This window comes from Arvicola amphibius, chromosome X (assembly GCF_903992535.2).
Source record: "Arvicola amphibius chromosome X, mArvAmp1.2, whole genome shotgun sequence".
NCBI classification, from domain to species: domain Eukaryota; kingdom Metazoa; phylum Chordata; class Mammalia; order Rodentia; family Cricetidae; genus Arvicola; species Arvicola amphibius.
The window spans coordinates 9,785,025-9,811,060 of record NC_052065.1 but is presented as its reverse complement, the minus strand read 5'-3'; the positions used below and the strand labels follow the sequence as shown (position 1 = coordinate 9,811,060).

Below are 26,036 nucleotides of genomic sequence, written 5' to 3'. Positions count from 1 at the left end.
CCTGAATCTTTGGATCTCTACAATGACACAACACCTTTCTGGAGCACATTGGACTGTTTTATCTGATTGTCCCAGGTTGACTTCTAAACCTGCAAAGCTTTCAGGTTTCCGGGACACGCCCAGGCTGTTGATCCCATCTATCTGAGACAACACGCCCTCTCCTCTTTGCTAATCAAAGCTATTACTGAGAAGAGGGTCATTTGGAAAGAGGAAAGGGAAGAGTGCAGGTGGGTGGGGAAGCCAGTAACTGAAGGGGTGAGTTATCGGCAAAGGAAATTATGTAAATGCAGGAAACTCTCACAATGAAGCTCATTTTATACAATAACTAGATACTAATAAAAATGTCTTTTTAAAAAAGTTTGTACTTCCCAGAGCTGGATCAAGTGAGATGGGTGTTCAAGGGAGAGCAATAGCTAAAGGTATAAATAAGGGTTTCTATAAAATATTTTGTCACCCTAAACTGCATCTCTAAGTCAATGGTTCTCAACATGGCTATACTTAGAACTTCTAGGAGATTTAAAAAAAGTCTTTACATTTTTAAAACGTATTTATTTTATGTGTATCAGTGTTTTGCCGGTACCGCGTGTGTGCTGGTGCCTGGGGAGATCAAAATAGAACACAAAACCCTGCAACTGGGACTACAACATGTGGGTACAGGCAAGCAAATCCGGGTCCTCTGCGAAAGCCATGAGTATTCTTAGCCACCAAGCCATCGCCCCAGCTCCGGATTGAAAATCTCTTAGTGAGGTTGGGTGTGGTGGTGCGGGACTTTAATCTCAGCACTCTTGAGGCTCTCTGGGAATTCAAAGTCAGTCTTGTCTGTAATGAGTTCCAGGCCAGCTGTTACTGCATTGTTAGAACCAGACTCAAACAAAAGAAAACTCTTAACGCCCAAATCTTGGTGTCACACTCCAGAGCAATTAATTCAGTGTCTCTGGAGGTGGACCCCACACACATATTTTTAAGACTCCCCACACAATTCCAATGCTGAGCCAAGTTCGAGAATAGGAGTTTCCCAGCTGTTACTATGTATATAAACCAATGGAGGCTTTACAAATGTGGGTCCTGATTAAGCAGGTCCAGGGTGGGGCCCGAGATGCTACACTCTGACCAAGCTTCCAGACTGGAATTTTTTGCTCATGAACCAACCATACTGTTAACAAAATAGAATGTAGATGATTAAGAAAACAAAACCTAAGAAAAGAAATAAGCTCTTAGCATAGAACCATGACCTTGCCCTTGAATACAAGTCATAGTGCCAAGAGTCAATTGGGAAGGTGAGTGTTTGCTAGTTAAGGATCAGAACAGATCTTCATAACACATTCAAAGTAACACGTGAAAAGCAGACAATGTCTATCCAATAAGGGATGGATTGCAAAGAAAAAGAAGGAAGTGAGGGAGGGAGAAGAAGGGAGGAAGAGAAGGAGTCAGCTGAAGGTGAGACCTGGGGATTATAGTTTTAAGAGAACCATGTGGCCCTCTTCATTTAGGCCACATGGATTTCAAGGGAAGAGACTGTTCGGAAGAAAAAAAGGAATCACCATTCAGAATACTCACTGCATTTTCCCCAAGAGCTGACTTTAGGCTTATCCTCACTTTAATGCTTTGGTCGGCATCTGATTAAAGAGAGATTTTTAGGCAATTGGTTTACATGACAGACTGACCACACATTTATTTTCCCTTCCCAAGATTGCACTAAGGAGACAGCAATGGGCATCTTTTAAGGTAAAGACACAGCTTTTACAGAATAAGAGAGGATGAGAAACTGGTAACTGCGTTCTGAGAGGACCATAAGTCACTGCTTGATGTGGGTGTGTACACAGAAGGGATTACAGGGCAGAGAGAGGGGGGGAAAGGGGGAGTTATTTGAAAACAATGTCTTCATCCTATTGGCCTGTGAGGCATTTTCGTGACTAATGATTGACGTGTGGACAAGGCCACTCCTGGGCAGGTGGTCCAGGGGAAAGTCAAGCCGAGTCAGGCCATGGAGAGAGAGCAAGCTAGTAAGCAGTGCTCCTCCACAGCCCCTCTCCAGTTCCAACCTCCACATTGTTGTCTTGAGTTTCTGATGACGGACAATCAGCTGTAAGCTGAAATAAACCCTCCCCTCTCTAAGTTGCTTTTGGTCCTGGTCCTCATCACAGCAACAGAAAGCAAACTAGGGCAAAGAGCACCGCCCAAGGGCAGGAGGAGAGTCTTATACTCTTATTGTGAACGTGGAGACTGATAAGAACACCTGACAGAGTTTGTGGCCATGTCTAAAGAAGAGGGAATTCATATTCGGCTGTGTCACTGCCCCCGCAAGGCTATAGAAAGGACAGGAAGCGAAGCAAACAAGAAACAATGCACAATGCATGCGCAGTCTGTGAACTCACATGGACTCCAGTCAGTGTTCCACCCCACAAAAGAATTCTTGTTCTGCTCCTTCAGCCAGACAAACAATGGCTCAAAGTAATTGAGCAGTGGTCTTACATCCATATTCCTTGTTCCTACCACATTTTCCAATGCTAGGGTCCAGGGTTCTGATTTTCCGAGACGCAGCATATTGCTATAGGAAAAAAGACAGTGTGCGGGTCATTTCGAAGCAGCTGCACTCTACACTTCTTTTCTTGGAATGGGCTGCATTTTCTTTGGGTGGATTAGAAAAATAAGGCATATTATCAGATGGATCTACGACTCGATTTCTCTTTCCTTCCAATTGCTCAAAAGAGAGCCCTGTAGTTATCACAGAGAGACAAGAGGCAACCTATCCTGGCATCTCATGATCTAGGTTCCCATCTCGTCGCACATTAAACATTTATTTCATAGTTGGTTGGTTGGAGAAATTCTGAAGTCCCAATGTTTCTTTGGGGGGAGGGGGAGAGATGTGGGAGAAGGCAAATAAATTAAATCATAGACATGGCAATGAATAATATGGGGTGCTAAGAGATGCTCGGCATTTTGAGGCATTTCTTACAGCAACTTCTGTCCAGCTTCGGTGGAATTTGAGATGTCACATTTGTGCAGTGGGCCATCATGTTTAGCTGCTTGACAAAGGGCTTCTTGAAACTGGAACTGATAAATGGTCCTTGTGTAATATCTGTACAAGTGACGAAGGAACAAACAAAAAGAAGGCTCATGTTTTACTGCTGTCGTGGAGTCACAGATCTGAGCAAATACTTACATTCCTGGCCCAAGTAACCCCAGAGGTATTGCCTAAAAGTCTTCCTGTAGCAGGACCCAACACGACCTCTTCACATGTACCAAATGTTATTTTCATTGCATACGTTTGATGGGAGAGCAGCGTTGCTACTCTGCCATGGGTTAGTGATATTTGAATTGCTATCACAGGCTTACAGCCCTTTCCTAGAAAACGATGTCAAGCTGGTTCTTACACCGGGTAAGTAAAATTCCCATTTTTACAAATAGAGAAGGTGAGGCCCACACATGCCTGCATCCCAGCATTAGGGGAGGAGGATCATGAGTTCAAGGCCAGCCTGGGACGTGAAGTTAAGTCTCTGTCTCAAACAAAAGACAAAATAAACAAGAGCAATTATAAAATACTTTTTTGATGCATAGTAAACTCTACTAGTGTTGAGAAGATGAATTAAAAGTATTTTTCTGCTTCACCAAATGGTCCTGTTGTGCTTGGTTGTTTTTTTAAACTGTGTTTTATTGAGCTAAATATTTTTCTCCGCTCCCCTCCCTTTCTCCCCACTCCCCTTCTACCCTTTCACATGATCCCCATGCTCCCAATTTACTCAGGAGATCTTGTCTTTTTCTACTTCCCTTGTAGATTGGATCCAACTATATGTCTCTTAAGGTTCTCTTTGCTGTCTAGGATATCTGAGATTGTGAATTGTAGGCTGGTTTTTCTTTGCTTTATGTCTAATTTTTATTGTTGTTATTGTTGTTTCTTAACTTGACACAAGCTAGAGTCACCTAAGAAGAAGGAACCTCAATTGAAAAAAACGCTTCCGTCAGACTGGCCTCTGGAGCCAATCTGTGGAGCATTTTCTAGATTAATGATTGATGTGGGACAGCCTAGCCCAAGGGAGGAGGTAGCACCCATGGGTAGATGGTCCTGTGAGTTACAAGAAGGCAAACCAAGGCAGCCATGAAGAGCAAGCCAGCAAGCAGTGTTCGTCACGGTCTCGGCTTCAGTTCCTGCCTCCAGTTTCCTGCCTTGCTTAAGTTCCTGCCTTTACTTCCTTCAGTGATGGATTGCAAGTGGAACAAAACCAAATCAACCCTTTCCTCTCCAAGTTGCTTTTAGTCATGGTGTTTATCCCAGCAATACAAAGCAAAATAGGACATTCCTTAACAATGCGGGGAAAGTCTCAGCTAAGTCCACTTAGCCCAATAAAAGATTAAGTTGCATTACATTGAATTGAAACTGATCATCTACATTAAGCTTATGGTAGGTGGTAGATAGAAAAGGTTTGTAATTATCACTTCATTGAGCCATTTATGCTTTTGTTATTAGCCTCGGCTATCCTTTAAACACCAGAGAGGAGAGAACTGTCATTTACCGGATGAACGAGTAATCATTAGACACGTGGAACAGAGCTGCAGGGTCACAGTATGTTTCGTCGTGAGGCAGAGGCTCCACCACACCCACGATCTCTCGCCTTCGGGAGAAAAGGGAAGCATGTGTCAGTTGGGGGTAGACCATCATGAGAAGGGAGCTTGAGCTCAGAGGCTCCACCACACCCACGATCTCTCGCCTTCAGGAGAAAAGGGAAGCATGTGTCAGTTGGGGGTAGACCATCATGAGAAGGGAGCTTGAGCTCAGAGGCTCCACCACACCCACGATCTCTCGCCTTCGGGAGAAAAGGGAAACATGTGTCAGTTGGGGGTAGACCATCATGAGAAGGGAGCTTGAGCTCAGAGCAGTTTCACCTGGCAAGAGTATTTATATTGAAACTGGTTGTCAACTGAAATAAAAAAAACAGAAAGTAAAGCCTCTTGTGTGTTTGCCTCCTGCTGCCTTAATTCAACCAAAACTCACCATTGGAAAATAGCTATCTCCTTAAAACCCAGAGTTTAAAGAGTCCATAAAGAACACTGTATGGCTATAAAGATGCAGTGGAAACTCTATCCATTCCTCTCAGGCACTGCACTTTCTGTGTTCCTGTCAGCAGTTTGTAAAATTGAAATCTTTTTTTTTTTTCAAAACTAATTCAAATGTGTCCCCTTCAGTGGAGCTTGCCACCCACTGGGCAATGCACTTAAACCCTTCCGCTCCCTTAGACTCGGGGTCTTCTTTTAGTAATGCTTTATTCTCTTGCCTTTTACTAGTATTTACTAGTTGCATAAAATCCGGGTTCTCATGACATCTCATACATGTATGTAATATCTTTGATCATCCTCGGTTCCTTATTATCACATCCTGCTCCCTTTCTCGTTGTCCCCCCCTTCTCTACCTCTGAGCCCGCCGTCCACTTTCATACATCGTCTCTAGCGTTGTCTCTAATCTCTGCCATTTCTCTCCCTATGCTGTGATTTTTCACATGTAAACTCCTTACCACCGAGACATGAGCTGGAGTCTGAGGTTGGGTCTCAATTATCTTTATCGTTCTCGTGCTAAATACTATACCAGAACACTGAGGAGAAACTGCACTTCTGATTGGCAAATGGCCAAATGAGCAATCAGTACAGTGATGGATTACTTTGCACGTCTGATTCCACGTTGGTTTAAAATAAGTTAACAGGGATCCGAAAGTTAACACAATTGGGGAAAAGGGTAGAGAAGCCATATTGGCTTTATTTTTAGACATTATTGAAAAGGAATATAGTTTTGCCCTTTATTATTGCAATTTTTGCAGGCAACTTTTGTTCAGCTTCGCTTATACACAAACATTAGAAACTATCCTGATTAATTACATCTTTTTTCTTCCTTTTTTTGGTTTTTCAAGATAGGGTTTCTCTGTGTAGCCCTGGATCTCCTGGAACTCGCTCTGTAACTAGGCTGGCCTCAAACTCGGAGATCTGCCTGCCTCTGCCTCCCAAGTGCTGGGATTAAAGGCATGCGCCACCACTACCAGGCTTATTACACTCAAAAAAGACCCTTGAGACAATGTCCTGGGAAATGATTTCAGGAAACAGGAGCAAAGGAGTGAGAAAGGAAAACAGGACTCCTGCCCAAGGGCGCATTATCATGAATATCAGTTCTATAAGCAATGTGAACTGATTCCCCCATGAGGAAGGATGCTACTCACCATGAGAGTTGTTCCACAAGAAAACCAGAGAGCTAAGGTATTTAGCCACCAACCAGGCCATCTGGCATTAGTGTCCTAGCCCCCCCTGAAATTTGTGGGTTCAGGTGACCTCAGAAAGCCTCCCCTTGGGCAATTGAAATAAAGATAGCACTGCGAGCGAAGCAAAATGCTTTTAAGGAAACAGTAAGCCCTTGAGGAAACAGTTCGCGGACTGCAAATTCGTGACTTACTTCATCTCCCACCACTTCTCCATCCACTGTTCTTTGGGAATTTCTCCCTTAAAGACCATCCACCGCCACTTCTCTAGCATGTAAGTGAATGGCAGCGTCCCAACAATGGTCAGGGCTTGCTTGAGTAGGAAGTTTATTTCTGTTTCTGAAAGTAACATGGAAAAGAGCAAATATTAAGATGGAAGATGAAAGCAGAAATTTTTGTAAGAGAATTTGTCTAATCTCAAGCTATTATTCCTCCTCAGGATAACTCTACTACAGGATGGCTACATGAGAAATATTGGCAGTGGACATATATATAGTGCGTGTGTGTGTGTGTGTGTGTGTGTGTGTATATATATATATATATATATATATGTATGTATGTTTTTCTTCTCAGGTGATGGATTTAGAATAAAGCCCTAGAAAAAGCTAAGTCAAAATCCACAAGTTAACTGATCCATATTTTTTTTTACCACCTTCAATTGCCTCCTTCAAACATCCCCTTATCAGAGTTAAGTAGGGCAATTTCATCTATTTTCCTAGTCGTGCTGTTTGTTCTTGAGAGCTCCGTGCAGGCAGTGACTGTTAATGTCTCATTCAAGGTTGTGTACCCAGTCCAGTGTCTGTTCTGTAATACCCTCTGTGAGTCCTTAGTAAACAAGCAAACATTAAACAGACGTGCTGAAACCTTAGAAACTAGGGCGGGGAAATTTTTGAAAAAATACCGTTCTTTTGCACAACAGGTTGGCTATCTAAAGGACAATAACGTCTTGTGCTTTTTCAGGAAGAGCTCTATCAGCGGTGGAGTGATTGCCTAGCATGGGCGAGGCCCTCAGGTCCATTTCCAGCGCTGACAAAGCAAAAAGCAAAAGAAGCAAGAAGAAAGGATTATCAAAAATTTCACCATCGGCCAATGATGTTTGTAGAGATAGAGATGTTTGCTGTAGTGTAAACATCACATGAGCTGTACATGTATCTTCACATCATGCTACTCCATTAACATGTACAACCAGTTATGTTCTTGTATAGTAGTTAAAAATAAATTTAAGCCCAAAATATTTAATGGTCATCTCTAGAAGGCATCCTCCACTGGATAATCATAAGTACAATGTCCTTTAAGTGGACTGATTTCTTCCTTAGCAAGAATATTAACTGCTTTTTACAGGTTATATAAGGCCATTGCCCTAAATAAGAAGTCGAGCTGGCCTCCAGCATTCCACAGAAGACCACTCCAATGTAAGTGCAGGGGTTGTTATCTACTCTGTACATCATTGTATGTTTAGAGGGGAAATGCCTCGCACATAGTAGGTGCTCAATAAATTTGTTTAGAAAAAATAAAGAGGCAGGCACAGTGACTCATGCCTAGAAGCCATGAAGTTGAGAGGCTGAGGTAGAAGGGGTTGTTATGAGTTCTAGGACATCCCTGGCTACAGAGGAAGACCCTGTCTACAAGCAAAAAAATCATACACAACCCCAAAAAGAAGAGAAGGACAAGATAAAGGAAAGGAGAAAAAGAATGAAGGAATTCTATTGGTTTGACACCATTCACAAGGCGAGAACCAAGGAAAGGAGGCTTTTTCAAGCCAGGGCTTTCATTGTGTGACATCAGAAGAAACACACTGATTTCACCATCTTTGCCTATTTTCAAGGCAGACGTAACAAAACCATAAAACAAATCATTGTCTGTTCATTAGCATGAATTAGCCGTACTTTTAAATTTGGAAGCAGGTATGGTTATCATAAATTGCTTTTCCCATGTTGCTTTCTTCATCAAAAAGCACCGCCGCTGGTCTATAAATTACTGTACCTGGATTAATAGTGACTATTTCAGAAATGATGATGGCCCTTCCCCTGGCCTCCTATCAGGCCTTTGTCAGGTCACTAAGAGCCAGAGATCAAAGTCAAGTGAGTTGTGCACACAGGGATGAAACTCATGACCTTTACTCCCCTGAACCAAGGCTCAGCTCAAACCATCGTGAAATGCAGTGAGACACAAGCAGACAGTCATGAACATCTGAGGGAAATTTGTTGGAAAATGTGCGTTCGGAGGGAAGGGAAAGGAATAAGAAAGGGAATGATGGAGGATAGGAGCCAAGCGCCCTTATGCGTATTCATACATGTAATTTGAAAAATAAAATAAATTACAGAACCTAAAAACTAGTAAAAAGAGGGGTGAAAAATTCATGAAAGAAATGAAAGTATTAGACTCTTTTTTTTTTTGTTTGGCAAAAGCCACGGCAAAAATCGGAAAAATCTGGCTCTCCTGAGAAGTCGTACTTCATCAAGTTCAATCGTCCCAAATAGATGGACTGCCTGTGTCAGGCAAAGATGTTGAGGGATAGCATGGGCCCTCTGTTCACACCCCTTCTCTGTAAAACAGTCTCAGAATATCCTGTTCCCACTCGAACAGTCTGGGGAGTTGCCTATCTGTTTGTAACTTCAAATGACAGCCAACTCTTTAAAAGCCAGACACTTGGACAAACCATCCAAGTTCTTCCACGCAATTTCAGTAGCTTCAAAAAGTCCACCAATCTTCTATTAGATCATTCTTAGAATTCCAACATCATTCATTCAGTTATCTCACTTAATTCCTTGCTTAAATATATGAAACCACAAGTTAGCATGATCTAAAAAAAAATTGCCAGTAGCCAGCCCCATAAACATTTTTTTTTCACCTAGGCAGCATACAGAAAAACAAATATTTTCCTATAGGTGATAATAAATACCTCTCCTCCTATCAGATTACCCCCAAAAACAAGCCAAAGGAAAATGTACCACTATCTTCCTGAAAATCGGACGGCAGAAGACCAATGGATTTCAGATGCTCCGGTGTCGCTGCAGAAAGTGACATGATTTCCCCAACAGCTTCATGGAAGCCTTCATTGGCTCCATTTCTTAGCAGGTAAGGCTGTGTGGCATATGCCATGTCGTATTGGATGTGTCCCATCTCGTGATGGGCTGTCAGGAAGTTGTCCATTGTGACCTTTGTACACATCTTGATTCTGCATAAAAAAAATAGGCAAGAATCTTACTTAATTTCCAGAATTTTTTGGAGTTGGGCAACATGAAGATTTTCAATGTTGAATTTTTATTAATTTTCCCTTATGAACCTGTTACTCGATATAAAGTGATGGGCAGGTCTAGATTCTATTCTTGTGCTCAGACACGCATGGAAAGGGTGATAAGCAGAGCTCTCTGTTACATAATTCTGAGGCGAGTAATGTGTAAGCGATTGATAAAAGTGGCCTAGTGCATAACAGTAAGTGAATACGGGCAGAGTGTTCTAGAATCACCATGTATAGCCAGGACAGAAAAGGGGTGAGATATTTAGACTTGGGCATCATTGAAATGTAAATCATGAAGGTAGACACGATGGCAGGGTAGCAAGAGAGATGACCAAAGACAAAGCTGTAGGAGCTCCACGTACTTAAGATTTTGCCAAGCATACAGCCAGGGGGCATAGAAAACGTGTGAAGTCTGGAAGGCCGTCACCACATAGAAGTCAACAAGAAGTGATGTTTCAAGACAACAGGTAGGGTTGTCTAACCGTGCTGTGACCCAGTGAGAACACAACTGTGTTTGGCAAATATGTGGTGGCCCTTCTCCGTTTCACACCCCTAAGCTCGCTCAGATATGAATGGGTGGTATATTTCCAAAGATTTTCAGATGGATCTTCCCATCATTCCCTTGTTTGCCCCTTGCGCACTGATAAACACTCTTCAGAAACTCCCCACTGTTTAGAAAAAGGTCAACCTCCTATATCCACCCCAATATGACCATAACTTGCTTTTCTAACATTTCTCTCCATTTTTTTCTAACAATTATAATAGCTATTATGTACTTGCTATCTATATTTATGAATATGTTCTCATTTCTTAGCCTTACTGGAAGATTTGGACCGATCACCAACAACCTGATGCCTGCTTTTCGAAAGCTTAATCGGCCCACATCCCCACTCATTTGCTTATGGATTATTTATCTCTGTTTTCATGCTACAAGTGCAGAGTTGTCTAATTGCAACAGGGGGGTTCTTTTGGGAGTGTAGAGTCAAGGAAGAATTTCTCTATGTAACAGCCCTGGCTGTCCTTGAACTCACTCTGTAGACCAGGCTGGTCTTGAACTCGCAGAGATCTGCCTATCTCTGCCTCCCAAATGCTGGGATTAAACGCTTAAAGGTGTGTGCCCAGCTGCACAGTTTTTCAAAGCCCTCACTCCTTCCTATCTTTACAGGAAAAGACTACTGACCTCTACTCTAATGGGTGTTTGTAGGACTAGACCCCATTCCCCAAGGAGAGGGGTTTTCTTCTTTTGTTTTGTTTTTTCAAGATAGGGTTTATTTGTGTAACAGTCCTGGCCGTCCTGGAACTCGTTTTGCAGACCAGGCTGACCTCGAACTCAAAGAGATCTGCCTGCCTTTGCCTCCCAAGTGCTGGGGTTAAAGGCATGCACCACTACCCCTGGGCGAGAGGTTTTCTTAATAATTTGGGGTAATCTATAGCCTGTGACTGACTAACATAGGGTAAATATAAAGACCAGACCCTTGGCTCAAGGTGTGATAAATTCTGATTCAAATCAGGCTTCAGAGCAGTTCATGAGATCAGGCTAGAGTCAAGTCTCCATCACAGACTGCACCCTTACCGGCTTTGCCTAACTTGACCTTTTCCCTCACTTGACTTTTCCTGAGAGGTCTCCCCTGATATAAACTGCCAATGCAAGCGAGGGAATGAACCCAAGACACAAACCTGGTCATTAGTGTTCTGCTTTGTAGATAAGGAAACTGAAAGCCAAGCTGACTTTGCTCAAGGTTGCCTGATCATTAGGTGACACACCTTGGATTCCAAACCCCAGGCTCATTCTGTCCCATCACAGGACTCTCAAACTATCCTGAACATATTCTTTTTTTGTTCCAGCCTAAGCTTGCTGACTTCAGCACCGACACCAAGCCCCGCCCTCTGCACCTAATCCCTCTGTTCTTCCCATGTGCTGTCCTCCCAGGTATCTATCCAACCTCTTCTTGCAATCCAAGCTCAATTCCTAAACCACCCATAAAGCCCTTGTCTGACCCTATCTCCTAGTACAGGAGTGGCTCATTCCCGTATTCCAATTCCTAAGAAAGCATTCCCTACGTCTCTCTTACAGCATGAACCATTTTCTCCCTCTTATTCCAATTTGTTATCCATTTGTCCTATTTCACAAGAGTGAGGGGCAGGGGGGAAGATCAATGTGTGAGTCATTTGTTCATCTGTAATAGGTTCTCGGCACCAAATCTTTCCTAATAGGGTGCCACCAACCCTGTGATCAGGAGACTCTCATGAACTGGCAAATTTTCAAGTAAGGTATGTCCTCTAAAAGTGCCATTTGGGACCTGTGGGCCTTCTTTTCCTGAGTGAGACAGATGTACTCTTGTGGACCCCCAGCTTTAGTTTGCAGATCCTTAAATCACATGCTCAAAGAAGCATAGGGAATCCTGCCTTCATTGCTTCCCGTTCAGTATCTGCACTCCAAGCATCAGCCCAGGTACCTGAAGTCATCCTTCCCCAGGTCCCAAGCTGTGGGATGGCAGACCACTTTCCGATCATTGCCTGGATCAACCAGCATTGAGTTTTTCCAGAATCCTTGAGTCATATGAGGAAGGCCAACAGAAACAAAGAACTTCTCTGCCTCTTTAAATATCCTTTCTGCATCCCAGCCCTGGGGGAGAAAAAGAAAGAATATTTAGTCCCTATACTATAATAGAAATTCCTCCTGTTGGACATAGACGTTAGCATAACTTTCCCAGCAGACAGCTGGGCTTTTGAATGTTTCCCACCTGCCTCCATAGCTGCCTCTAGGGAATTTACCTAGGAAATAATCAAAACTTGTGTCAAGGAGTTACATTGAGTATAGTTTTATATAAGCAAAGAGGAAACAGTCATCAGAATCAGTAAGGAATGAGACTTTTGTGGAATAGAAACTGTGCAGGCACACAAACTATCTACAAAGAAACCATATGGACATTATAAAATAGAGTAAAATTATAAGTGAAAAAAAATAAAAGAAACCATTTAGTTGGTATCAATCTTCACTAATAAAAAGATACATGAAAATATTAACAACAAGCTGAATTATATGTGGGATGCTTTTTGTTTTCTTTTGCTTTGTCCTTATTCTTGGGGTTTTGGTTTTATGGACTCCCCCGCCCTCCAGTGCTGTGAAGCAACCCGGGGCTTTACATATGTTAGACAAACCGTCTACTTTCAAGCTAAATCCATGATCAGTTTTCTTTATATTCCAACACAAACAAACAAACAAAAAAACCTTAATGATCCATTTGCTGAAGACTACTTAACTAAAGGCAGCAGTCATTGAACTCCTTGAAGGCTCAAGACATAGCTTCGACTCAATGAAAGAAATGAACAACATAGTAGACATAAAGGGCTAGGCTTTTGGAAGCAAAAAGCCAGATGTGGCCTAGAAGCCAATGCGTATTTGAGCTTCACTTTAGCATCTGAACTCTCAGAATATTTTGAAACTATCCAAAGATTGCCATAGGCATGTACCACCTGGCAAATTCTTTCATACCAATATCTCAGGAGACAACCAAATCTGCTGAGGCAATGAAGCCCACATCAGGCAAACAAAGGTTGAGTATTTAATACTTGGTGCCATGAACTATTTTTAGTAACAGAAGATTTATTCTGATCTTGAATATCAGTCACGTTTAGTGTATCTATTCTGTCAACCCTAGCGATAAGAAACAGAATATGAATGTGTATTGTTATTATTAGCATCATCAGTTATATTATTGACTCCTAAAGGCTTAATGTCAAAAAAATGGTACTAATTAGTATGCCAGTCTTTTAATTTGAATTAATAGTTTACTGATACAAACGAATAGAAATGTAGCACATGTTTCTGGGGTATAATGTGTGTTTTCATACACATATATGTTGTCTACTGTTCCAATTAGGATACACATATCTGTTTTCTCATTTACCATTTATTTATGGAGAAAATATTCGATTTCTTTCTTGGGCTTATCAAAACTACACAGTATGTCATCATTATCTATAGTCACTGCACTGTGCAATCGCACATCTAAATTATTACTGAGAACTGATGATAGCTTCATCTCGCTCCTCCCTCTCCTTCCATGCTTCAGCATCTGGTGACCTTCCTTCTACTCCCAACTTCCATGAGATCAGCTTTAGTACTCCCACATACGAGTGAGATCATATGTACTTGTCTTTGTATGTCTGGCTTATTTCGCTTAACACAACACCCTCCAGTTCCATCTGAATGACTGAGAGCCATTCATTTGTCATGAATGACAGGAATTCCTTCTTTTGTGGCTGAAAAGCAGTCCACTGTATGCAGGTATCACAGTTTCTTTTATCTATTCATCCCTATAGAGACACTGAGTTTGTTCTCATTTCAGGAGCACTATGAACAGCATTCTGACAAACACAGGAGTATCGATGACATTTCAACATACTCATTTCATTTCCTTTGGATATATACCCAGGAATAAAGTTGCTGGATTATATGGCAGTTGCATTTTTAATTTTCTAAGGAAGTGGCTGGCTGTTTCCTCTAATGGATGTACTAAGTTGCATTTCCAAGTCAGTGTGGAAGGGTTCTCTTTACTTCACATCCTCACCAGCACTCAGTGGGTTATTTTTGTTTTTGTTTTTGCTGTTGTTGCTGTTTGTTTTGTTTTGTTTTTTTCTTTTTTAAATAGCCATTTTTTTTTTTTTACTGGAGTGAAGTCATCATACATTTTGGCTTTGAATTGCATTTTCATGATCATTGATGGTATTGAACATTTTTATAGAAAGATTAACTATATGCCTTCTTTCAAGAAATACCTATTGAAGAACAACGCTCACGTTTTAGTCGGGTTATATGGAGTCTTGCTATTGTATTTCTTATACATCTTAGACATTAACTCTCACCACATGTCCATGTTTTCAATACTTTCTTGTGTTCTGCATATTGTTTTCTCTTCTTGTTTCCTTAGCTGTGCAGAAGCTTTTTACTTTCATATCTGTCTACTTTAGCTTTTGAGTATTGTGTCTTGGGAGGTCTTGCTCAAAACTTCCTGGCCAATTCCAATGTCTGGAATCATTTCCCCTGCTTCATAGTCTTGGGTCTTACAACAAGATCTTTGGCCCTTTTGATTTGGTTTTTGGAACTGGTAAGAAACAAAATTCCTGTTTGGTTCTTCTACATGTGGACATCTAACACAGCATCTAATAATTATTGAACAGGCTGTCCTTGCTCAAATGTATGTTCTTAGCACCTTTGTTGAAAACTGGTTGACTATGAATGCATGAGTTTGCTTCTAGGTTTTCTGTTCTGCTCTAGTGGTCTCTGTGTCTATTTTTAATGATCCCACTTTGTAGCGTGTTTTAAAGTCAGAGACTGTAATGTCTCTTGCTTTGTTCTTAGTGTTTAAGATTCTTAGGGGCGGGAGCATGCTATGGCATATACATTTCCAGATTGTTTTTTAATATGAAATTCTGAAGCTGAATGAACAAAACAGCACAGACTGGTAAGCACAGTCAACATTTCTAGAATAGTAAACGAATAGAAAAACAGAAGTGGACGAGAAACATTAGAAGTTTTTAATTGAAAAAGGAGATGCCTCTGACTATCTTTGTGCCATTGGGTGAATCGCACCTCTAAGCCCGTCTTGTCTCTTACAGCATGGAGCTCTAATGGAGCTCCTCTGACACTTTTAGAGGTAACACTGGAAAAGCACCAACTACGTAGTCTGTGTGGAAGGCAGTATACAATACACATGGAGGCCCTTGGGAAAGGACAAGAGTTGATATCATGATGGCCATCTGCTACGACTCAATGACAACATGGAGCTAGAACAGCTGCACGAGTTGAGGGCTTGCAGCTTTGGGGTTTTATTCTACCATGAACTTTCCCCAAGAGTATGCTACATATGTGAAAATCATCACTGCATTACCCCTTACAGCTGTAAGGGGATTTGTGAGCAAATATTCAGCAAGCCCACATAGTTAATTATTGTGTGACCATCTGAGACCATTTCAGAGGCAAATGAAAATGTGGGATGGGAGAGGCAGGGAGGGGAGCAGAGAAAAGTGTAGAGCTCAATAAAAATCAATAAAAAATGTGGTCATTCTTTCTAATCATAAATGTAGAACTTAATAAAATTTTTTTTTTTTTGGTTTTTCGAGACAGGGTTTCCCTGTAGTTTCTAGAGCCTCTCCTGGAACTAGCTCTTGTAGACCAGGCTGGCCTCGAACTCACAGAGATCCGCCTGCCTCTGCCTCCCGAGTGCTGGGATTAAAGGCGTGCGCCACCACCGCCCGGCCTTAATTAAATTTTTAAAAACCATGTAAAATCTACTATGATTTCACTGATGAAAGAGAACACAATTGATTTAAAGGATTCTTGTAATATTTCAACAATGACTTTTAATATCCAAAATAAGATGTTCCTGTTCATCACTATTCATAGAGATTACAGACTGATTACTTAGCAAAAATTGACTTTGAAATGTGTGATTCCAACCAAGTGATTAATCCATATCTTATTGCTTAAAGAAAAAAATCAGGTCATCTCAATTTTGTCTCTCAACAAGATAAATAAAGGTCGTGTAATTGAAGGAACTTGAGATTTTTGACATTATAAACTACTTTTCCACAAAAATACAATAGGAAATAAATTTAAGTTAACTTAGATCTCTAGCAACATGATTTTACATACAAGATCAGAACAGAAAGATGCATAAATGAAAAAGACAGTTGAAGCCTCGTGTTTTAAGACTTCTTTTTCCTACCTGATTCACCATTGCATCAGTAACATCAATGTTTGGTTTCTGGCCAAAGGGAACTGTCAAAGGGTACAGATTTGTCCAAAATCTACCCCACATATCACCTATTTACAAAAAGAATACATTAATATTTGACAAAAGCAACAGAAATACAGTCCAATCTTCATAGTGCATAAGGTTGCCTGCGCATGGCAGTCACTCAGTACTTCTTCTTTTTTTTTTTGGTTTTTCGAGACAGGGTTTCCCTGTAGTTTCTAGAGCCTGTCCTGGACCTAGCTCTTGTAGACCAGGCTGGCCTCGAACTCAGAGATCCGCCTGCCTCTGCCTCCCGAGTGCTGGCAACTCAGTACTTCTAAACCATCTAGTGCTGCATTCCCTTTTCACTAATCCCATTTCTCCTTTTGGTCCTTTTCTTATAGTAACATTCTTTATCACCTGTAAAATACTAGGTGTACAAGAGATTCTATGGTTAGGCAAAGCTTGTTAGAGACTCTTCACAGATTCTCCTATAATGAATTGTTACTGGAGGGCCCAATTAAAACTGGACATGGTGGTGCATGCCAGAAAGCTCAGGACTTGGGAGGCTAAGAGAACAGGATCTCAAGTTCAGGACCAGCCTGGGTTGCACAACAAGTTCCAGTCCACTCAGGACTATATGGTGAGACCCTTTCTCCAAAAACCAGAACAAAAGAAAACATACGGGACATCATAGCTACTACACATTAGGCTTATAGAAAGCCACCATGTCCTTAACAAATACCATTAACTGATACTGATATCTAAGTTTTACTTTTAATACCATAATAGCACACCTAACTAGGTAGCTGAGCAACTTCAACAGTGTGAAGTTGGATTCAGAGCCAGAAATCCTAAAAGGAAAGATGGATCCAGAAAAGGATGCACTGAAATAGCGAGAGGCCAAACCCTAGCACTAAAAATATGGGCAACACAATGACATGAAGAGCACTCCAGTGAACTCATTTACCAATAAATAGTAATTGTGTGCATGCGTGCCTGTGTGCGATGTGTGTGAACACGGCGTGCGTGTACCACAGCCCACATGTGAACAATTATCAGAGGACAACTTTCAGTAGTTGATTCTCTCCTTCCACCATGGATTCTACAGAGCAAACTCAGATCACCAGGTTGGCATGGTAAACATTTTCACCTGCCATGCCATCTTGCCAGCCCTGGTGGATTTGTTTTTTTTTTTTTTAAGATTGGATTTAATGGGCTGGAGAGATGGCTCAGAGGTTAAGAGAACTGACTGCTATTCCGGAGGTCCTGAGTTCAATTCCCAGCAACCACATGATGGCTCACACCCGTCTATAATGAGATCTGGTGCCTAGAACACTATATACATAATAAATTTAAAAAAAAAGATTGGATTTAATAAAGATAAAAGTGAATTTGCACACTTAAATTTGTAAGTACTTACCACAAAATGAAGTTCAGTACATAGTCAAAGGCCAAAAGTGGCCCAAGAAGCAGAATGAGATGACTTCTAAAGCAAGTAAGACCTTCAGCTGCTGAGAAAATGACGGGGCCTGGACCCCTTTGGGGTCCCCTATCAGATATTTACATTATGACTCATAACAATAGCAAAATTACCATAACACATTGAACTTGAAGGAAAGAAAACCAAACATAGACGATAATAACTGTAATCGTCACTAATCTGTGGTGAAGATAGAATTGCGGCCAGGTGTCTTATATGACAGCTGTTCATGTATGTCTAGAAGGTCATCTTGTCAAATAGGAACTGACATATTCTGAGTAATGCTATGCATGGAAATAAGAATAGCAAACAGAAGACACCAGAGAAGTGCTGGTCCGGTTCCATATAAAACAGAACTTTCATATAATTGGTACCAAGCAACATCTGCTTGGAAAGAAGAACGAACCTACCACGGTAGGAAGAAAGAGCTCACCACACCAGATAGATTTAAGCTGACACAAAATTACTGAATATCGCCTGCCAGGGACGTCATAGAGACGATTTCTATGTTGTGTTAAATTAAAGTTAAAGATTCCCAAAGTTCTTTTGTTCACACCCCTACCGGTAGATACAAGGTTTATCTATGGAGAATACTAAGCACGCATGGCAGGAGATTTTCAGATATTTCTATTTTACTTGGCCTTGGCAGCTGGGATAGGAAAGGATGGCCATTCTCCTTCATTCATTGCTCAAATGTGATTCCGAACAGAGTATTTTCAGTAAGATTTATTGGCACAGTCTAGCTTGAACTCCTGAAGCTTTCCCGTAGGCAGTATCTTTATCCTAGGGACATTTCCCTCCTGCCGCCTTCTGCCCAATGAGCTCTTTCATTCAGACTGTCTAATCCTGAAATCCCAAGCTTCGCCAACCGACTGGAATAAACACATTTTAACGTAGGATTCTTTCCCTAGTCATCTTAAATAGAGAATAAATTTTAGAGACTAGATTCATTTTAAATAGAATAAAGAATAGTTTTTAATTGACTTTCTGCTGAAACTGTGTTTTTAAAAAGCTTCCGTAGTGATAGTAACGTTATTTACAGATATTCTCAAATGCGTTAGTCTGAACAACCCTCCAAAAGACAGCTTTAGTCGTGGGAATAATTAAAAGGAGAAAGAGCACAAAGAACCCCTGTAGTCCCTTACCAAGCAAATGAGCAGGGAGGCATCCAGTAGGGCTGATGTAGGAGGGGTAGGTATCCATCAGTTTCGTTCTCACATAGGCATGAAGATGTTCATACAATGGCTTAATCTGAAAAGAAAGTTCACGACCCCAAATACCCAACTTCAATTTCCAATGCTCAACTCTAGAAATAAGAGCTTCTTCAAACAGGGCAATTTTCTTCTCCTCTCAGATACTCTGAGAGTTTGAGAGCATTCCTTCTTAACAACTACTGACTCTGGCTAGCCCCGCTAAATAAATCAACATGAGCCCTGGGAGGATTGCAAGGCCCCAGAGGAAAGCTGATGTCAAAAAGTCATTTTAAGATGCTACTAATTTCTTTTGTTCTAAGACTTTTTCTAGAAAGAAAGAGAGGGAGGGAGGGGGAGAGAGAGAGAGAGAGAGAGAGAGAGAGAGAAGGAGGGAGGGAGGAAGGGAAGGAAGGAAGGAAGGAAGGAAGGAAGGAAAGAAAGAAAGAAAGAAAAAAAGGAAAGGCTTCCTTGTTAAAGACTAATGAAATAAAAGCCCTGAGAGTTCTGAGGAAGAGAAGTCTATGGTTTTTCTGCTAAAAAAGGAAGACTAGGCTGACCCCAGGAAGCTCTTTCTATTGGTAATTCCTAGTCAGTGGGTAAAAGACAGGAAAGCAGGGCAGTTCTGGTTGTCTGTAGGAGCTGCTCAGAGTTTTCTCGAAAATATTTTCCAAGGGCCGAGGATGTAGCTCAGTTAGTGGAGTGCTTGTCTAGAACGCACCAAAGTTCTGAGTTCATTCCCCAGCCCTGCACAAATTGGGCGTGGTGGTGCAGACCGGTAAATCCTAACTCAGCAGGTGAAGGCAGAAGAGATCAGGAGTTCAAGGTCATCTTTAGTTTCCCTGCAAGTTAGAGGTCTGACGCCTGTCTCAAAAAAAAAAAAAAAAAGGAAAAAAAACCCTTTCCGACTCTAATATGCTATAATACTGTGAGAGCTGGGAATGACCAATTTGCATGTTCAACATAATAGTTCTTGCTGGGCATGGTGGCACACCTTTGATCCCAGCATTTGGGAGGCAGAAGCAGGTAGATCTCTGTGAGTTCAAGGCCATCCTGATCTACACAGTGAGTTTCGGGGCAGTCAGGGCTATGTAAAGGGACCCTGACCAAAACAAAAAAAAAAAATTAAAAAGCAGCAAACAAAACAAAATAAGACTAAAAACAATGGCCTTTGGCTATTGGCTGTTGTGGCCCCTTCCTGTTTATTGCCCGGCAGTCCGTCTGTTACCTCTTGGAAGGTTCGCTCCACATCCTGGATCAACTGGTCGCCGTCATAGTTGTAGCCGGCTGCTCCCTCGGCTTCATAATCCCCTCTCCAGTAATCCCCATAGTCTTTATAATCTGAGGTTGTTTTTGAAAAGAGAAAGAAGGAAGCATTAAGAAAATAAAAAGAGGGAAATACAGTCTACATAGATTAGTCTGCATGGGACAGTACAGGAAAAGATATTAAGGATGATCACATTTTGTTACCCTTCTAGATGTCAACTCAAAAAAATGCAAATGAAAGTAAAGACTTGCTAATTCTGTTCCTCAGGAGTTTAAGTAGATTGTCTGGTTTAACAAACACAGAAACCATGTGGTATTGTGGCCATTCTAAAGCCCACTGTGCTAACTGACAAACTATGCTTTTTAAAATATCTTCTAATAATTCCTTGAAAATCTCATACAATGTATTTTTTAAATATTTATGTATTATGTATACAATATTCCGTCTGTGTGTATACCTGCAGGCCAGAAGAGGGCACCAGACCCCATTACAGATGGTTATGAGCCACCATGTGGTTGCTGGGAATTGAACTCAGGACCTTTGGAAGAGCAGGCAATGCTTTTAACCGCTGAGCCATCTCTCCAGCCCTCATACAATGTATTTTAACATATCCGCACTCCTTTCCCTAAGTCATCCCAGATCCAAGGCTCAGCAGCCGCTTCAGAAGAGCGGGCAGAAATCCGTTTTAAGAGGTCAGGGAGGACGGGAGCAAAACCATGATTTCTGGACATTTCTGTATGCGACACGAATGTTGCACTCAAATCAAACTTAGTGTGTATTTTTCAGGTCATACAACACGATGTTATGTTACATATATAGCAAAATTCTTATTATAGGGACACGAATTAACATCTCACATAGTTCTCCTTTTTTGGTTTTTGTTTGTTTGTTTGTTTGTTTGTTTTTGTCTTGGCAAGAGCAATGACAATGTGCTTAGTCGGGAAAAATCCTGAATACTGTAGGCTGTTTCTCACCGTGGTCCTCATATTGTACATGTCCTTTTTAACCTCGTTCATCCTGTTAGGTCTAAAGCTCCTCTCGCCCTCCCCCATGGCAGTGCTGGTGACACGTCCTAAACAGAAGGACTTTGGCCAGGTAAACAAGGCTAAAAGCAGTTTCTGTTTACGAGAAAATCAGATCTCCTAAAGTGGGTTCCTGTTTGCCAGGGACCACCCTTAATCCTCCAGGAACCCTCTCTAACCTTCCCCCAAATGTCAAGCACTTTAGACAAATGCCCGGTTCCCAGTCAGTCTCCACAGTACCAACTCAGAGCCTGTACTGCTGACCGTCAGGAAAGATCTGCTTGCCCTTCCCATCATTTTGCTCTTCTCGCTGCTCACACCCCTAAAGATGGCCTTGGCAGTTTGGTCCCCTGAAGGCGTATGTTACAAACAATCCCACACCAGTTTGGAATTATGATTAATAGAATAGTTATTTATTTAAAAGGGAAAAACTTACAGATCACCGTCCCAGCCAACAGCCCTCTGCGCAATCAGGAAGGGAGCCTAATCGCTGGAAGCAGAGCCGGAAGCCAGAGCGCGAGTGGAGGGAAGTGGCCGCATTTTTTAAAGAGAGAGACCACGCCCCAATGGGCTGGTATCTCAGCAGCTATTGGCTGAAAAAGCAGAAGGAGCTCCCGCAACAGTCCCCAATGAGCCTTTCTCTCTATCCAATGAGTGGTCCTGTTTGGTAGTTTCTCCATGCTGTTGCCTATACCATGTGCTACTTCAAATCCTTTGGCCTGCATTTTCCCATTTCCTCCCATCACTCCACTAATGACAATTTTATTCCTCTTTGTTTGCTTTTTCAAGGGAGGGTTTCTCTCTGTAGCATTAGCTGTCCTGGAACTAGCTCTGTAGACCAGGTTGACCTCGAACTTACAGAGATCCTCCTGCCTCTGCCTCCCGAGTGTTAGGATTAAAAAGGCATATGCCACACCCACTGAAGCAGTCTACCTGAACTAATGGGAGCTCACCAACTCCAGCCAGACAGGGAAGGAAGCAGCACAAGACCAAACTAGTCCCTCTGGAATGTGGGTGACAGTTGCATGGCTGGGGCAGGTGGGGGGGGGCACTAGCAGTGGCACCAGGATTTAACCCTACTGCTTGTACTGGCTTTTTGGAACAGATTCTCTTTGGATGGATACCTTGCTCAGCCTGGATATATATATAGTAGGGAAGGCCTTGGACCTTTCCCAAAGCAATATGCCTTACCCTTTCTGAGGACTGGATAGGGGCAGGGTGGGGAGTATGTGGAGGGAATGGGAGGAGGGGAGGGAGTGGGAACTTGGATTGGTATGTCTAATGAAAAAAAGATAGTTTGTTTCCTTTCTTAAAATAAAAATAAATAAATAAATAAATAAATATAAAAGAATGTACAAAATGAAAAAAAGACATGAACCACCACGGCTCAGTGACATTTCATTCTTTTTCTGTATAGTTAGTTAACCCTTTTACTTATTGTATATCTTTTATTATATGCATATATACATATTGTATAGTTTCTTTATTCATTTGTCTGTTAATGGGCACCTGGTTTGCTTTCCCCATTGGGGCTATTGTTAATAATGTGATAAATGTGGGTATCTGAGTACCTGCCCAGAAGGGGGATTACCAGATCATCCGTTCTCTCTGAAATTTCTCTGGGGGCCTCCAGATCATTTTTCCATAATGGCTGCACCAATCTACTTTCCCACCAACGGACTGTGCTTAGAGCGGTAAAATCATGTGTCCAAAGTCACACAGCTGGCAAGGGGCAGATGCTTACCCATTTCCAAGCCCTTGGTCCCTACTCATTCTGCCATTTTCTTTAAAAAGTGCAATTGATCTCTAAGTTTTTAATCCTGCTTTCGTTGAAGGTCTTATATTCTCAGATGCCACCCACTTCATCTCAGACACTATAACAGTGGTCCTCTGTTTGTTTGCAAATTATTTGTATACATAGCACCCTGACGGCTATAGACACACAATTGAACTCTGAGACTGAATTGTGACCAAATGAGGATTTTGGTAAGTGAATATTGTCTTTGTCTCTCATCCTGTCTGAATAATAGGATCTCCACTCAGTGGCAGCATTTAGTAGATACCCACTGGGGCCTTAGGCCTCCATGAATAATTAATAATTCACAGATTATTCCTTTGAGATCCCATAGTTGCATCTCACCCATAAGCTCTTTGAACCATCCACTTAACGGTGCCACCTTTTGAATGTCCCACCGACTCCCTGAGACAGGTAACCTGAACCTTTAAGGAAACGATGGCTAATTTAGGGGCCTCTGAATATTACAGGGCAAGCTCGGTGGTAAAATGAGAAATAGCCCTGTAACACCCTCCCGGTGGAAAGCAGAACGTCTTGGGACAAAGCAGCGCACTCACTGTTTGCTCTTGCCATCTCATTCTTTAGGAGCACATACTCTTCGTATAGTGGCCTCATCTGCTTGCCCACCTCAGCCCGCCAGCCTTCCCAAGCCCAGAGCCTCTCGTTGTAGTCTGTGCTGGTCGCCATTATATCATCCAAACCTGTTGGCCCAACGGAAAATAAGCACACAAGTGAAGTATTTGTAGTTACCATGCAATAATTTGTATCTACATATATAGAGGCTTTAAAGAATTAAAAGACTGGCAGACATCCAGGTCACTAAGCAAAATGTCATGGGTAGTGTATCTCTCTGTACTTATTATTAGATCCAAATACATCGGCAAAGGAATAAAAATCCCTGAAGTAATTTAATTACTGACTTAATTAAATTACTTGAATGTAATAAAATTTACAATGCGGTTTTTTTTTTAAGTTAAAAGAATCTCTATGAAGGGCTGTGAATACAGCTCAGGGAACAAAAGTGCTTGCTCACAAACATGAGAATCCGAGTCTAAATCCCCAGAAGCCATGGGGGAAAAAAAGCTGCGTGTTGAAGGAGAATGGGGAGGACCCGTGGAAGGGTTTAAAGGGAAGAGAGAGAAAGAAGAAATGGTGTAATTGCATTAGAATCTCAAAAACAAACACACACAGCTAGGCATGGCCAGGCATGCAGCTGCAATCCCAGTGCCCGGAGGGACAGAGACAGAAGGATCCCTGGGACTCGCTGGCAGCCAATTTGGCTCCAGGCTCATGGGAATAAGGCAGAGAGTAAGAGAGCAGGACACCCAGCCCCTTCCTCTGACCTCAAAAAGTAATGGGCGTCCACATCTGCACACATACATGCACATGTAACACGCATACACACAATGAAAATAAGTACAAATTTTTACAAAAGAGAATTTGTGAACAGAAACACCTTGGGATGGTATCGTCTTTAGATGACCCGTCTGCAAAACATTGTGTCATTGTCCAAGGTCTGTTTCAGGCTGGGAAATGACTCAATCAGAAAGTGCTGGTCGTACAAGGAGGAGGGCCTGAGTTCAATTTCCAGAACTCACATTAAAAGTCGGGTACGGTGGTATGCACATGTAATTCCAGCCCCGAGGAATCAGAGACCTGAAAACCCTTTGGACTTGTTGACAAACCATAATATCCGCTTGGTGCATGCCCATCCAGTGAGAGACCCTGTCTCGAAGAGAACTGCTAATGGTTCCTGAGGGATGACGATTGAGGTTGTCCTCTGACCTCTTCCGACCCAAGGGCACTTGCATATCCATTTATACTGTGCATACGTGAACATGCAAATTTTATAGCTACTACTAAACGCAGATAACCTACCTGGTTCAAGCAATAAGCATTCCTGTGGATTCTTGGGGTTGCAAACTTTCCCAGTGCTATAAATGGTGCTCATAGTGTTCAGAATGGTGTTCAACTGCAAATTAAACGGAATGAGTAGTAGCAGGTATGGAAAAGTAATATAATGGTGGCAGCATAGAGATATCCTTTTGCTCAGAAGTATTTTTCTCTTTCTTCCCTTTTATTTAAAATAGATTGGTTTCTCATACAATGTATTCTGATTATAGTCCCCCCACTTTCTACTCCTCCCAGTTCCCCACACACACACCTATCCTTCCCTCTGGATCTGCTACCTTTCTGTCTCTCATTAGAAAAGAACAGGCGTCTAAGATATAATAAGCAAACAAGACAAAATAAAATATAACACGATGAAGCAGAAACTATTACATTGAAGCTGGGCACAGCAACCCAACGAGAGGAAAAGAGTTCCAGCAGCAGACCAGAGCATCAGAGCCCCACTCGTTCCCACAGTCAGAAGTCCCATAAAAACCCTAAGCTAAAAGCTGTGATATACACACAGAGGACCTGGTACAGACCCATGTTGGCCCTGTGCTTGCTGCTTCAGTCTCTGTGAACTCATGAGCTCACGTGCTTTGGGGAGTTTGAAATGCCTCAAAATACAGCAATTCATATCTCCTTTGCCATTGAGATGGTGAGGACTCCAGGCACGGTGCTCACTGAAGGGAATGGAGGCCAAGAGAACAGAGAGATAGTGGGGTCCAGATCACAAGGAGCAATCTCTGCCACAATAGAGTTTCAACTTTACCCTGGAGGTACAGGGGAGTGGAGATACTGGGTAAAGCCCAGCTGCTCAAGGGCATCAGTGGGGGCAGGTCAGCAAAAGGTTGATTTCTACTCCAAGATAAATACAGGAATGGAGAGAAGAAATGTCGGTAAGGCTTTTTGTAAAAATCAATAGAGCCATTATATCTAAGCTTGAGACCAATTGAACTTACGCACATGTTGATCCATGGTGAGTCGGGAACACAGGAAGAAAGGAGACAGAAATGCTACGGACTCATTGCCTGGAGAACATGAGATAAATCCCATGCTCTAAATCTCCACAAGATCCCATAAATCTAAGGCAATGCATCTACCTTAGCACAAAACCGCTGTGGTCTCTTTCTCTGCCTGCTGTTTCAGTCTCCCCTCCTCCTCTCCATGCA

At 42.0% G+C, this 26,036-nt stretch overlaps 1 protein-coding gene across 2 annotated transcripts in view; it reads right to left on the bottom strand.

The window, feature by feature from the left end:
* The window catches only part of Ace2 (angiotensin converting enzyme 2), a 50,075-nt gene that overhangs the window by 10,672 nt on the left and 13,367 nt on the right, over positions 1 to 26,036 (bottom strand). Inside the window, exons 3-14 of one of the 2 annotated variants that reach the window (XM_038316301.1) lie at positions 24,853 to 24,946; positions 23,532 to 23,675; positions 20,119 to 20,231; positions 18,846 to 18,951; positions 16,209 to 16,306; positions 11,934 to 12,103; positions 9,188 to 9,414; positions 6,431 to 6,575; positions 4,512 to 4,610; positions 2,957 to 3,079; positions 2,376 to 2,548; positions 1,558 to 1,616 (exon numbers count right to left, since the gene is read on the bottom strand). In XM_038316301.1, the coding sequence (XP_038172229.1) occupies positions 1,558 to 1,616; positions 2,376 to 2,548; positions 2,957 to 3,079; positions 4,512 to 4,610; positions 6,431 to 6,575; positions 9,188 to 9,414; positions 11,934 to 12,103; positions 16,209 to 16,306; positions 18,846 to 18,951; positions 20,119 to 20,231; positions 23,532 to 23,675; positions 24,853 to 24,946 (1,551 nt within the window). Of the gene's footprint in view, positions 1 to 1,557; positions 1,617 to 2,375; positions 2,549 to 2,956; positions 3,080 to 4,511; positions 4,611 to 6,430; positions 6,576 to 9,187; positions 9,415 to 11,933; positions 12,104 to 16,208; positions 16,307 to 18,845; positions 18,952 to 20,118; positions 20,232 to 21,615; positions 21,675 to 23,531; positions 23,676 to 24,852; positions 24,947 to 26,036 lie in introns of those variants that run through there. The other variant, XM_038316302.1, reaches the window with a different exon arrangement.